The 15257-nt window shown below is 40.5% G+C and overlaps 1 protein-coding gene across 1 annotated transcript; it reads right to left on the minus strand.

Annotated features, from left to right (window-relative positions):
• Positions 1-2694: 2694 nt before the first annotated feature.
• Positions 2695-12992, minus strand: scdb (stearoyl-CoA desaturase b). The gene is made up of 6 exons (XM_084076499.1): positions 12790-12992; positions 11681-12003; positions 8418-8548; positions 7453-7658; positions 5546-5778; positions 2695-4573 (listed from the first exon to the last, which is right to left on the minus strand). The coding sequence occupies exons 2-6, from the start codon at positions 11964-11966 to the stop codon at positions 4374-4376; spliced, it is 1056 nt and encodes a 351-aa protein (XP_083932625.1). The 5' UTR covers positions 11967-12003; positions 12790-12992; the 3' UTR covers positions 2695-4373.
• Positions 12993-15257: the final 2265 nt, after the last annotated feature.

The following is a 15257-nucleotide window of genomic DNA, read 5'->3' on the forward strand; positions in this document are numbered from 1 at the left end:
ACACACACACACACACACACACACACACACACACACACACACACACACACACACACACACACTATATTTTATTATTTTCTGTTGCATGCTGTTGCATTTAATTCGGTTATAGGAATAGTTTAAATTGTTTCATATTGAGTTTATTTTCATTTTCATATACATTATATATCTACATATCTACATGTGTGTATATATATATATATATATATATATATATATATATATATATATATATATATATATATATATATATATATATATATATATACATATATATATATATATATATATACATATACATATACATATATATATATATACATACATACATACATACATACATACGCACGCACGCACACACACACTGTGTATAGATATATACGATATATATATACTGCATATAGAGAGAGATAATTATTATATACACCCACGTATAATGTTTGAAATGTCAGCAGTTTCAGAGCTTTACATAATTCTGCATGATAGGCGACACTATAGGTTATTTCATAATATCTCACTATAGGCGACACATGTAAGTGGCAGCAGGATGTGGCTTCTTCAGTAGACTGAAGCCGTTTGACAACACTGGGCCACAAGTGTGACAATGGTGGAAAGTAACTAAGTACATTTATTCAAGTACTGTACTAAAGTACAATTTTGAGGTACTTTTACTTTACTCAACTATGTCTATTTTTCAATACTTTATACTTCTACTCCACTACACCTCTGAGGCAAATATTGAACTTTTTAAAACACTGCAATGGCTAATTTTCAAGCTCAAAATGTGTCACGGTGCGACATGTTGTGAGCTTGAAGAGCGGATATGTTCGAAAGATGTTGACACATTTTGAGTGAATTGTGAAATGGGACATTCTGCATAGTGAATCATTTTACTTTTGGTACTTTAAGTGTATTTTGATGCCAATACTTTTGTACTTTTACTCAAACTTTTTAGATTATTTCTACATTGTGTTAATGCATCTTCCAGCACTGCTTATTTGCATTGTAGTCCTTTAGGTGCCAATGTGTGCGTACATTGAGTGTCATGTGTGTGTACATTGAGTGTTGTGTGCGCGCGCGCGCGCGTGTGCGTGTGTGTGTGAGAGAGAGACCACAGAGAGAGACCACAGTGTATTGTGACATGCCTTGGAGAGGATGGTCTGACAGTCAGCAGCCAATGGTGAGAAGGCTGAATGATGTCACCGTTGGGTTCTACAGAGATCAGTTGTTGTTCTGACAGCACTGTGGTGTGACTGCAAGGCTTTACTGTACATCTGGCCTGTACTGCACGCTCTGCCCTAACAGCAGCACAGTGGCTCTCAAACTTTTTCATGCCAAGGACATATCGATCTCAACCAACTGTGACAACTGCTCCCATTGATTACCACTTAAACCCTGTGTAAACACTGTATAGATCGGCTATTTTCTCACGAATGGTCACCCCAAAATTTACATAAATTTGGCCGTGAACACCAATTGAAAAGAACCAGAAAACTCCATGAGAGAAGATTTCTGTACTGTCAAGTATTTTTTTTAAGACCCTATTTTAAGAACGTATTTCAATAATTGTTTTTCAAAACAAATAGCCACCCTACAAGCTTTTCTCATTTCTAATTGCCTAAAGTTTTCAGAGATAGCAGCTCTACAAGCTCACGACCTAACACTTTGTGAGTTTGCAGAGCTTCCATTTTCGAAATATATGAAGAATAACATTTTGTGGGGAACCACTGGAACCCTTCTCAAGGACCTCTAGGGGTCCCCGGAACCCATTTTGAGAACCACTGCTGTAGCATGCTAGTTTGGCATCCAAAGGGGACATATTTTCATTACAAAGATCTAACAAGAAAGGATAGACCACCACAACTCTAACCCAGTATATAAAAAAAGGATTCACCAGCAGATGGTGCAAGAGAGAGACATGCTCAGATTGTATAAGGTAGCGCCAGAACAATGCAAGCGTTGATGCCTGTGGGCATTGCATTGCACGGAGCTGTTTTACAACATTGTGTAATGTGTATGATAACGGATCACTTGATAAAGACAGCACTGCATACCAAGTACATAACAAGCCTGCCTTAAGGGTGTGCATACCAGAGACAAATTAGATCAAAGACAAACTTCTCCATTCTCTAAGTCAAGGGACAGCCACAGCTAACAGTCATAAATAACCCTTCACCTAGAGAAATTTGACTGCTTGATGCCGTCATGCTATTCAAATTATGTGCTTAAGTCATGTTAAATTGACATGTATTGACGTACCAAAAGTCATGACAAGGAACGTGCTATACGTTATTTTTGTATTCCAAAAGGAATTGACTTAACCATTTTGGGGCGGGAACCCCTATTTGTAACTATACCTTTCAGTACGGGAACCCCTTTTGGAGTTCTTGTTGCTATGTACATTATATAGCAACATAATTTTTTTTTGTAATTTTTGAAGTTTTTCAGAAAATTTTAGTTCAGGATTTAGAAGGCGTTTTTAGAATCGGCCTCAAGTGTAAATGGGTTAACCATTACAAAAGAAATGTATAGTATACCCAATTACAGATACAAACATAGGCTAGTATATAAAAATGGAGAATAAAGTTTAACTAAGGCACTGGTATACAAATGGAATCAGAATCCATTTATTCAGTTTAGGAATAGGGAGTATATTAGAGAAATTCCAACAAAAATCTGACAGCAAAACATACCTTCCTACAAATAGAAAATTTGGTTTATTCACGGAACATACAGTGGGTAAAACATTCCTTGAAAAAAAATGTGCCAGTTTTTTTTAAGGCATTCAAACTTCAAGAAGTTAACACTGTAAAAAGTAATTGCACTGAAAAAGTGTGACAAATATTACAATGTCATTAATGAGATATACTAACAAGTTTGGATCTTTTTTTCCTTTCTTTTTTTAAAGAGAAAAATATCTACCGACCTTATGCAAAAGGTCCGTTTGTCACAATTGAGAATTTCAGATTTTTTACGCGCGATCCTTCTCATTCAGTATGTTATGAGGGCCATCAGTTATTCTTCTTTCTTACATACAGTAAAGACAGTAACAACAAACAGCCATGTTCTATGCTCTTTGTGTCTATGCCTCCCCCCACCCACATCCTTTCACAGGATGTCCGTTTTTAAACCCTGAAAGTCAGAATTTGCACTTTGATATCTGACGGACACGCAAGTGGAAAAAGTAAATTACCCTCCTAAGGCATTTTGGCAAGAATCCTGGCTAATGTTGCAATTATACCATAAGACAACACGTACGGTAAATGCACCTGCTATATAAATGTCTCGATGGCCTTATCTTGAAGGGAGAGGGACAACAGAGCCAACCACGCCCGTCTCCCTTTCAAACTGCAAGTAGAAAATACAAAAGCAAATCCCTCTTTTCTTTCTCCCATCAAGGCCGAGGAGTCTGTTGGTTTTCTGTGTTTCAGTGCAGAGGTGTCTTGGTGAAAGAGGGTGGATGAATACCCGGCGCTTCAGATTATTTAGCTTAAGTCACGGGGAAGAAATCTCACTACTCGACCAGAGGTGTAAAATTGTGTTAGACACACAAATTACAAGATTCCAGAGAACGTCACCTCTGGCCAAGGTGTTGTTTAATGAGTGTCTTCTTCCCTAGAGGTTGACTACCATGTAGTCATTCGCTAAAATATACGTGCGGCAGGACTGCAGTCACCAAATGTTGTCTGGTATTATGGTATCAATGGTGACAGCTCAATGGTACACTGGCTGTCTGGATGTTGGCTGTCGAAGAAGCAGCAGCTTTATGGTTTCATAAGACTGCCGCTTCAAAATTAAAGAAAACCTAATAACTGAATAAATATCAAGATCATCTCCACCAAAGCGCTACTAATATCTTTGACACGTTAGAGCAAAAAAGGCCTAATTGAACAGACACGTGATTAAATCTCACCACTAACATTTTCTCTAATCAAAGTGCCAATGGGGATGAATAAATAGCACATGAATAAATAATCGGTTAATATTCTAATCGCTGCTTTGACACACAGGCCACAGGCTATTTGGTTGGCATATTCTGCTGGTTTTCAGACTAGGGCCTGTTGGATGTTACGGCAGGTAATATAAAGCTGTGCTTACTTGCTCGGCCAAAGTTGCTGACTGAGACCAATAGTCAGTGAAGTCGTTTCAAAACATAAACACACTTTGTGGAAAAAAGACCATTGGAGCCAATATTAGTCCAAGAACAGGTTTTAAACTCATGAAAGAAAAGAAGAAGATATGAGCCATGGTGATCGCCAGATTCGCCACTGCGCCACCACTGCCTTACCAAACTGCTGCCATTGCCATTTCTGTTGCTACGTTCCTTCTTGGTTTGACTGGTCGGTATCTTTTAGTCCGTGGCTTCGAGTAGCTCAACCGCTTTTGTGGCTCCCGTCGCCAGTCCTCTTCACGCGGGCCGTGACCAGCTCCTTAGAAGCCTTTTTCCGGTCAGACGCCAGACCCAGGAAGCACATGAGATCAATAAAGGCGGCGGTGATATTCAGCTTGTAGCCAAACTCGCTGGTGCCATAGTCATAGGGGAATGTATGGTGGTAGTTGTGGAAGCCTTCGCCTGCAAGTAAGAATAAAGAAAGATTGTAAGTTTTTCTGCAAGTTGTATTTTTACACACTGAGGAATCGGCAACGCCTAATTGATACATAACCGCTTGAACCCTAGCGTCACATTCTGGGGTCAACATTTGGCAGAAATAGCAGATCTACAAGCTCGCTCGCTGTGAGCTTGTAGATCAGCTATTTCTTGGCCAGGAGATTTGGTGTGGAAGGAAATCCTAGCCGACCTGGTATAAGGCACCCCAGTCAACTAAGAATATAGGGATTAAGTGGTTAATGGTAGCCGTCAACTTGGCATGTTATGAAAATGGATATGACAAATGGAGTGAGTCACTCCCTTTTTTCCATGTAAATATTTATGTGGCTGACAATTTGGAAAGTGAAAACCATTATTGAAATAGAAAATGGCATCTCAGAGCCCATCTCTGGAAAGGTAGGCACACATAACTTCAAAGCTGACTGTTCTGTGTCGATACTAAAACCAGGATCTCCCGCACAAAGTAAACATTAGCCACTGGATTAGCAAGTTCCGCTCCACTGTGAATGACATGACAGTACTGCTCCAGCTTTGTACAGAGTCCCTGTCCACTGTGTACGGCAATTATTCATCAATATAGATTAAATATTTAAATGAAACAACTTTCAACCTGGCATCCCCATTTTGGGCATTATATTATAGGCAAAAACATTTTTTTTTTAAACTGAAAATAGCACATCTACAAGTTCACAATGCATCGCAAGTCACAACACGTTGCGATCTTATAGATCTGCCATTTTCGCCAGGCATGCAAGTATAAGATGTGGCTCACTCATGTTTAAATGTTAATAATCATCACAAACAGGTTTTAGCATAGATTTTTGCCAAAATAACTTTTTAATAATCATCACAAACAGGTTTTTGCATAGATTTCTGCCAACATAACCTCTTAGAAGAGGTTTCTTCTAAGAGGTTATAACAAAACATGTTCCTTACCCACGGCGCTGAACGCAACGAAAGCGTTCTCCCTGGGGTTGATCGTCTGGTCGTAAGGCCGGTTTCCCCACATGTGAGCGGCGCTGTTGACCAACCAGGTGGCATTGAGGACCAGGGTGTATCTCAGGAGACAGGGGACAAAGTAGGCCACCGCCAGGGACTCACCCCACATGTACCAGGGCACCAAAGTGGGCACGGCAAAACATAGGATGAGCACAGAGGTTTTGTAGTGGCTGAAAGAAAAAAAAAAAAAAAACACACATGATATTAGTTATCAGATTTAGCTCAGGTAAGAATTTCTGCAATGCATGTCTGTGTATCTCAGCAGGATCAGAACTTTTGTGACGTCATTCTTTTGTCATGCGTATCCAAAATGTTTTGTTTTTTTTCTCTTCCCACTTAGACAGATCTGACCTTTGGTCTACTCTGGCCATGCTGGATTACCATACCTTCCCTCATGTAGATTACATTAGTACTTCCTTTAGTTTGCGTAGTTGTCACCTGATGTGGCTTTACCTATGTCAACTATGACGATTTTACACCTTCCTTCTAATGAAATGCACCTGCTGCTAATAGTTTAATCCTGCAGATGATATGTTCCAAACATCATGTACATACCAGCTACTACATATACTACCTGTGTATACATTATATAGATTTTTATTTTATTTTTTGACCCATCTCTATCCTGCTTTTTCCCCCCCCTCTTTGCAGACCTCCATCCTCTCACGAAAACTACAAACTGGAGTGTGCAAATTAAATGTGACAATAAAGCGTATTGTGACCATGTATCAAATGGCAAATTTATAAATCCAGCACAACTACAGAGTAGCATAATTTTATCCTGGGATGTCCATGCACTGTAGCAAAGATTCTACCAATCTTTGTCTGGTGAAATACATCAAATTCCAAACCAAGTGTGTGTGAAAAGAAAAAAACAACAATTGGGAGTAGTCTTAAGTCAAACAAAATGTTTAACATAAGCATTACAAAAAAATGTATAAACGAGTTCATTACATGTGTTAAACTAGACCCTGTGATAAACTGCTGTTGGGTGTCGACAAGCCTCTTTCACTGAGAATAGCAATGCAGACTGCTTTGGACCGCTTCCAAAGGAAAAGACCTGTTGACAAAATGGCCAATGACTGTTCACTGTCTGGGTATGGTGTGATGTGCTGCCTGGCACAGAAGGCAGGCCGTATCAGTGGATCTGTGACCTAGACAACAACTTCCTGGACAGCCTGGGCCAGTGTAGATAGAACTGTCAACATGTGTGCGCGCACACACACACACACACACATTTAGCAAAATAGTTGAACCTGTTCAACCTATGCAAATTAAAAAATATATAACCTATGCAATAAAAAATAAAAATAAAAATATATATATATATATCTCTGCTAAAAGCCTAACTAAATTGTTTCAATTGTCTAGACTGCTTTCATTTCATTTTGTTCATGCGCAATATGACGCATTGTAAAAAAAGTTCACTAAATATTTGCGAAAATCATCGAATTGTTCATTTGTATGGGACGGCATTCACAAAGTTATTGCGTGATGTGTCCCTGTGCCACGTAATGAAAGACCTGAAAAGAATAACCAGAGCCGTTAAGGGTTCAGGTTTAATGCAACGTTCTCTCTAGCCTCCTGGGAACCTTTCATGGAGACTTAACTACATGAACACTAATGTCCCTTTTCTGGGCGTGTCACAATAAGCAAACATTTGGCAAAAATAGCAGCTCTATAAGTGGTCCCAGGCCCACTCGTAGATGTCATTCATAAAGCTTGTAGATTGGGTATTTTCGGTGAAGACATTTGGTGTGTGTGTGTGAGGAAACCCAATTATAGACCTGCAGGAAACCCCGGTATTGGGTTTGAATGGTTAAAAACGCATATTCTTTCCTCACTTTTTCTGGAACATAACCACTGTGTCTGCCTTGAGGTCCGACATCTCCAGCTTGCGGCCTTTCTCGATGACGTCGGGATGCTTGCGGACCATCAGCCAGCCCACGTGAGCGAAGAAGAAGCCCCGCACGGCGTTATGGGGGTCTGCGTCCGTCTCGGAGAACTTGTGGTGCACGCGGTGGTCCCTGGACCACTCGTAGATATCATTCTGTGCACACAGAGACACACACGCACACGTGAAGAGAAAGAGGATTAGATAACACATATGGCCAACGAAATGCACAAAAGCAGATTCTGATCACTAGATTAAGCAAGCAAAAGGATTAAATGTACATCACTCAGATTAAAAGGTTCTTTGAAATCATAATTTGCAAACAAACATGTGGCTAGCACTGCTGGCATAAGTGATTAGATATCATTTTATTCTTAAAACAATATAAAAGTACAAGATGAGACCACTGGTCTAAAATTCCTAATACACTTCCTGCATTTATTTCTGCAAAGGGATTAACATAATAGCCAATGTCCCTTCCTTTATCATAGGCTATATTCACAGCAGCCATATTATGAAGACATTCACAGGTGTTACCAATGATACTAATGATGGCTCTGTTCCATTCTGGTCAAACAGAGTCAGGGTGCTGATATTGTGCATGTTGGCCCACTGGAAACACTCTGTTACACCAGTGGGTCTACAGTTGGGGTCCAGGGACCCTCATGGGCTTCCAAATGGCCCCTTACAGGTGTGTAACTCTGAGAGTGTACAAATGGAACCAAATGGACCCTTACGGGTCCATTTGTACACTCTCAGAGGTATGGGGCTCGTGGAAACCACTGCGCTACACTAAATGGAACAGAGCCTTCATTAGTATCATTGGTAACACCTGTGAAGGAAGTGATAATATGGCTGCTGTGCATAGAGCCTATTGGCAGAAGATGGGACACTTATGTTTTCATGTCTCTGTACCTGGAAGGCCATGGAGTTGGCGAGAGCCAGGAAGACTCGCAGAGGATAGGAAGCTTTGTAGGACCTGTGGCTCCAGAGCCTGTGTGCACCGGCGGTGATGCCAAGGGCACTGATGAGGAAGCACACGCCAGCTGTAAAGAGAGAGAAAGGAAAAGGCTTGGTCAGACACAGTAATGAGCCGGGAAACCCCTGGTAACAAGATGCTGCACATATCACACTTCATTACCATTAGTCACAGGAACAGTTCACACCAATTTAACCCCTCAAGCCCTATATACTTGGAGCATCATATGCGCTCTTTTTTTGTCATAACTAGCATATTTAGACGCTCACAACGCTTGGAGATAAGCCATTTTCAGCGATTGACAGGCAGCGTTACACAACTAAGGAAAAAAAGGAAGGAAGGGAGGGGCTGCCATACGTTAGGTTACATATACATGCGGTTGCTAGCAGCCACACATCCGTACAAAATGTACACTTTTTACACCAGACCCAACTTTCTTTTAGAGGCTATCAGACGACCACGATCGGAGTTAAGATGACAAAGCACGAGTTTGACAGTAATAATAAATGAAGAGGTTTTAATGCAACGTTTGATCTCCGGTTCGCCCCGGGGTTGCTGTCAAAGTGTGTCCTCGAGCAAGGCTCTGAACGCCTAAAATGCTCCCGATGAGCAGGTTGGACTTGGGTTTCCTCTGCTGTCGGTGTGCGAATGAAATGCAAATTGTAAAGCGCCTTTAATGACATTCCCATGTACTCCAGGGTTGAAAGTGGCTTATCTAACGCTCAAGGATACGGGCTGTGTGCAGGTTGCATCCACTGGACAAACTGTCCAGTTCCGTCTCAGTGTTGTTGGGGGAGTTGTTTACGACCAGAGATATGTTACAGTGGGAGTAGCGCACGTCTACTGCCGTTCTCACAACTTGTTCTAAAAGTGCTGAATGTGTTTCTATGTTTCTATGTGCGGGCCGACAGCGCTGCCAAGGATGTGAGAACCGGGGGCAAAGGACTTTCTGTTTGCAGTGCCATGCAGCTCACAATGGGATGTCTATTGGAATGGTGATTGTGCTTTGTCTGCCCCAGTGAAATAATATGCAGTTCAGCATTGCGAAGAGAGGGGGAAATTATGCAAGTGCGCCACAATGGAAACAAAGTTAAGACTGTTTCAGTAATTCGAGTCATGCTCCAACAGTCTAACTATATTCATTGGGTTGAAATTCGAATTATTCTGCAGGTTTGGCATCTGCTAGAGGGTTTTTTTTGCACTCATGTAAGAGCCCAGCTAACATAGGATATCACATGAATTACATCTCAACTAGTTCATTATGTCATCATCTGACTTAGTTCCTCTTGTGGGTGGACTGAGAGCTGCACGCCCCTTTGTACTGAACAACCCAGTATAGTGCAGTGGTGGTACAAGTACTAACATTCTTTACTTAGGTAAAAGTATCAATACTGCAATGCAGAAATATCATTGAATATTATATTGGTATCAAAATGTACTTAAAGTACCAAATGTAGAAGTACTCATCGTGTATAATGTCCCATTTCACAAGTTCAAACTGTATACAAAAAATATCTTTTGAAAATAGCCGATCTACAAGCTTGCATTGTGACGCAGTGTGGGCTTGTAGATCGGCTATTTTCAAATGGCCGAAATATGTAGCGGGCGGAAGTGGTTAGTGTGTTTTGTAATAATAATAATAATAATAATAATAATAATAATAATCTAAATCTACAAAGTAACTAAAGTTTTCATAGAATTGTAGTGGAGTAAAAGTACAACATTTGCCTCTGAGATGTAGTGGAGTAGAAGTAAAAGTAGTGAAAATTGGAAATGCTCCAGTAAAGTAAAAAAAATGCCTCAAAATTGTATTTAAGTACAGTACTTGAGTAAATGTACTTCGTTACTTTACACCACTGAATCCAGTATAGTGGCCCATATATTCAAATACTATGCCAAATGCCAGCAAGTCTGCAGGCCACCTACTTTGCAATCATCACACCAGATCAGCACATTCTGTTCCCTTTTTTTCCCCAGGGCTGCCCGGGCGATGCAAGGGGGTTCGTCAGTGTGAAAAGTGAAAACCCCAATAAAATGCAGCATAGGTTTAGGCTAGTTTGCGTGTAGGATAGCTCTGGTCCATAGTCCATAGCATTAGAATGAGTTCTCCTTAACGCCTTTGTCACACCCAGGTGTGAGTCTCAGTCTCTCGTCTGTAGCAAAAATAAACACACTTCGCTACTCACCAAAACAAAGACGATTTTAAAACTAGTGGGAACACTTGGAGCCCCCCACCTCAACTCTAAAATACATTTTTGGCCAGAAAAGAAAATGTTTCACCAGAAAGAAAACATTATTTAGTTGCTCCACTGGGCTCCCTACAGATCTGGTCAATGGAACTTTTCTATTGACCAGATCTGTAGGGGGCGCAGTGGAGCAACTACAATGTATTTTCCATCCGGTGGATTATTTTGCATTTTGGTGAAAAGGTGTATTTTAGACGCGAGGTGGGGGGCTCAGAGTGTTCCCACTAGAGAAAGGAGGCTTTCAACACATTAAAACAGTCTTTGTTTTGGCGAGTAGCGAAAACGTATTTTTTATTTTTGACTACAGACGAGGGGCTGCACAGTCTACGCTGCAGCAGGTGTGCGGGCAATGGCTCGAAAGTACCATGGCGTTCAGTGGTGGAAAGTAATTAAGTAAATTTACAGTAAAAGTACTGTACTTGTTACTGTACTACAATGTTGAGGTATTTTTGCTTTACTAGAGTATTTCCAGTACTTTTACTCCACTACATCACAGAGGCAAATATTATACTTTGACTCCACTACAATTATTTGACAGCTTCAGTTACTTTGCAGATTTAGATTATTATCACAAAACATACATTAACCACTTCAGCCCTATATATATTTAGGCCATTTGAAAATAGCAGATCTACAAGCTCATAATTGTAGATCTGCCATTTTCAAATGATTTATTATACATTTTGAACTTGTGAAATTCTGCACAATGAGTGCTTTTACTTTTGGTACTTTAAGTACATTTTGATTACTGGACTTTTTTTTGTAACGGTATTTCTACACTGCAGTTGATATTGATACTTTGACTTAAGTAAAACAAATCTAAGTACTTTTCCCACCACTGGTTAACTCTAGGCATGGTTCACATGACAGTCATGTTTCAGGGCTAGAGGGAACTCCTTCTAACGCCCATGGATGTTGTTTAGGGAATACTTTTTCTTTTTTTTTTAACTTACACCAGGCGAGGGTGGCCGCCTGAGCGGAAGGGACGCAGAACACTCCGTACAGAGCAGCCGAATGCAGGATGGTCATCAGGATGATGTTCCTCCACACCAGCCGCATAGCAGGCTTGGGCCCTTGCTTCATCTTGTAAGTGTCGTCGAAGACGTCGTCTCTGGCCGTGGTCGAGCCATTTGACATGGAGTTATTTGTCACCATGGTGCCGGTGGCATCTCCATTCTGCTGCTTCGGCGGCGGCTGCTGCTTGTTGGCGTTGTGGTCCCTGGTCTCGGTTTCCGTCATTTTTTTTTACGTTACAAAAAAAAAAGAGAGAAGAGATCTGGTGGCGCAGCAGCGTACATACAGAGAGAAAAAAAAGAGAAGATAGGGTTTGATCAGACAAATTAATAAATAGTTTGATCAGACAATATACCAAATAAAAAAGGGTATGATCAGATACTATACTAAACAAAAAGGGTTTGATCAGAGAAAATACTAAATAAAAAGGGTTTGAGCAGAGAAAATACTAAACAAAAACGGTTTGATCAGACAAAATACCCAACATAAGGGGTTGATCAGACAAAATACCAAACAAAAAGAGTTTGATCAGACAAAATTCTAAACAAAACGCGTTTACCAGACAAAATATCAAACATAAAAGGGTTTGATCAAACAAAATACCAAAACAAGAGGGTTCGATCCGACAAAACACCAACCAAAAAAATATAATATAAACCTGTGTGATCAGATCATGCACGACGTACAGTCAAACGCCCACAAGTTCAAGTTCCGACAGCTGGAATTACAATGCAATCGCTTCTTCTTTTTATGGTTTTAACCCTCAGGCTGTATAACTGTAACATAACGTTTAACCGTTGTTTAACTAACTGACACAAAAGCCAGGGCCACCTGAAAAATAGGCGATCTCCAAGCTCACATCGCGTCGCGAAGCGACGCGATGTGAGCTTGGAGATCGCCTATTTTCGGCGATCGACGGGCAGCGTTACACAACTTGGGGGAAAAAAAAGGAAGGGAGGGGTGCCATACGTTAGGTTACATATACATGCGGTCGCTCACACATCCACACATCTGTACAAAATGTACACTTTTCTTACACCAGACTCACCTTTTTGTTTAGAGTCGATCAGATGACGAGGATCGGAGCAGTAAGACCAAAAAAAGCACGAGTTCGACAGAGATAATAAAACGAAGATGTTTTAATGCAACGCTCGTGATGTTTGCTGCGCTCGATCCCTCTGTCGGTGACTCGGTTTGGTTCAGCCTCCTACTACCTCTAAAAAAGCTTCGAGACTGATTCTCCTCTTCCGACGTGGTTTTAAAGCAATTGGTCGAGGGCTAAATAGATGCCATGCCACGAGGCGGTCCCATTGGCTGCCCGCTTATCTGATGTTCGCGTCGGTTTCACCATCCTGTGTGTGTGTACTGCTGGATGATGGGTGAAAGTTAACGTCCCATCCCCTGATGATCCCTCCCCATACCCTACCCGCTATGTTTGTTTGTTTGATCAACAGCATCATCGTGATCATGGCAATAATTTTCTACAGTTACGTGAGCTCACACACAGCACTGCTGTGAGGAAGATGTGTCATGATCAGTGTGGTGGAAGAAGTACTCAGACATTTTTACTTCAGTGAAAGTTGCAATGCTTACAATATAAAAATATGCTGTTACACAAGGGAAAGACATGTGTTCAAAATGTTTACTTGAGTAAAAGTGCAAAAGTATTGGCATCAAAATATACTTAAAGTGCCAAAAAGTAAAAAAATATCTGCTATTTTCAAATAGCCTATGTATAAAATAGGGCTAAAGTGTGTGTTTTATGATAATAATTTATATCTGCAAAGTAACAAGTAACAAAAGTTTTCAAATCATTGTGGTGGAGAAAAAGTACAATATTTGCCTCTGAGATATAAGTAGAAGTAAAAGTACTGGAAACTGGAAATACTCCAGTAAAGTAAACTTTGTACTCAAGTACAGTACTTGAGTAGATGTACTTAGTTACTTTACACCACTGACTGTGAGGAAGATGTGTCATCATCTTTGGTAACTCAGAGAGAAAAAGTAGGCTAACCCCCCCAGGCAATATGTCATTGCTGTAAAATAATTCACTTGTCACTGGTATGACAACGTGTTGCTACATGTGATGTGGCAATTACTAGTCAGTCAATCAACATGTATCCTAAAGGTGGCAATCAATCAATAGGCTAGTAGTAGAAGTGGTTCTCTAAGTAGGGTCCGGGGACCCCCAGGGGTCCTTGAGGGGGTTCCAGTGGGTATACAAGAAGCACCTATAGGGCACCTAAACATTGTGGGCACCTCAATGTGAAATTGCCATTCATTTTTATTTTACAAAATGTGAAAAAAATAAAGAACTAGAAAAAGTGCTCCTCGGTACAAGTCTCCGCCAGGTCAGGTAGGTTAGTGTGGGCGAGCAATCAGAATTCGCCAATCAGGTTGGAATGTGAAAAATCGGACGGATCCGTCTTCATCACTTGACTAAAGAGATAATATGTAACGATTTGCTTGATGTTTGGACAACATTTGTAGGAGTAATATATATTAAAAAAGTGTTTAGCAAAAATTGGCCTCCTGGCGGCGCTATAATAGGGCAATGTTGAAAGGGTGGCATTTGTTCCTCAACTGCAAAGTTTCACTGCAATCGGACACTGTGTTCATGATTTGCGGCATTTTGTTCAAAACGGGACACTCCTGCTAACTTTAGATGTCAATCTAAGCCAATCAGGATGGAATATGGAAAATCAAACAGATCCGTCTCGATCACATGACTATAGAGATCATGTGTACCGATTTGCGTGAAAGTTGGATAAAATCTGAAGGAGTAATATCCAAAAATGTGTTTTACATAAGTCAGCCTCCTGGTGGCGCTATAAAAGGCAGATGTGAAAAATGCAGGGCAAAGGTTTTTCCTTGGCCTCTAGGGCCAAGGAATACAGGCATACAAAGTTTTACAAAGATAGGAGCAGTTATAGGTAAAAACACAAATCGGCTTGTTATAGCGCCGAGAGGCTGAGGCTGATTTGAACATTTTCAAGTGATTTCTTTCTGGGCTAGTGAGAATGTTCATTGCATGCTGTGTTCATGATTTGAGACATTTTGTTCAAAACAGCACTCCTGCAAACTTTGGAAGCCATAATCAGGATGGAATATGTCAAATCTGAAAGACCCCCTTCGTTTAATGACTATAGAGATACTGTGTACCGATTTGCGTGATGTTTGGATAAAATCTGTTGTATTGAGTACTATTAAAAAATGTGTTTTGCAAAAAGCATCCTCCTGGCAAGGTAACTACACAACCCAAACCTCTACCAAAGTGGTCTTGCCCTTTAATATAGCATCAAAATATACATCAGTCATTTGAAAATAGCTATAACAGACCCATGTGAAAAAATTAGGGCAGAGGGAGTGTGTGCACAGTTTGGCTTCGATAAAATAAATATAATCTTTGATAAATGTAAAGTACACATGATTTGAACATAATTATCAGACCAATTTTACCCTTCAACTTCTTGTTTATGCCCCAAATGACAGGATAGAGGATATAGGCTACACAGG

This window comes from Gymnoscopelus microlampas (genome assembly GCF_963454915.1).
Source record: "Gymnoscopelus microlampas genome assembly, chromosome: 13".
Lineage (NCBI taxonomy): Eukaryota > Metazoa > Chordata > Actinopteri > Myctophiformes > Myctophidae > Gymnoscopelus > Gymnoscopelus microlampas.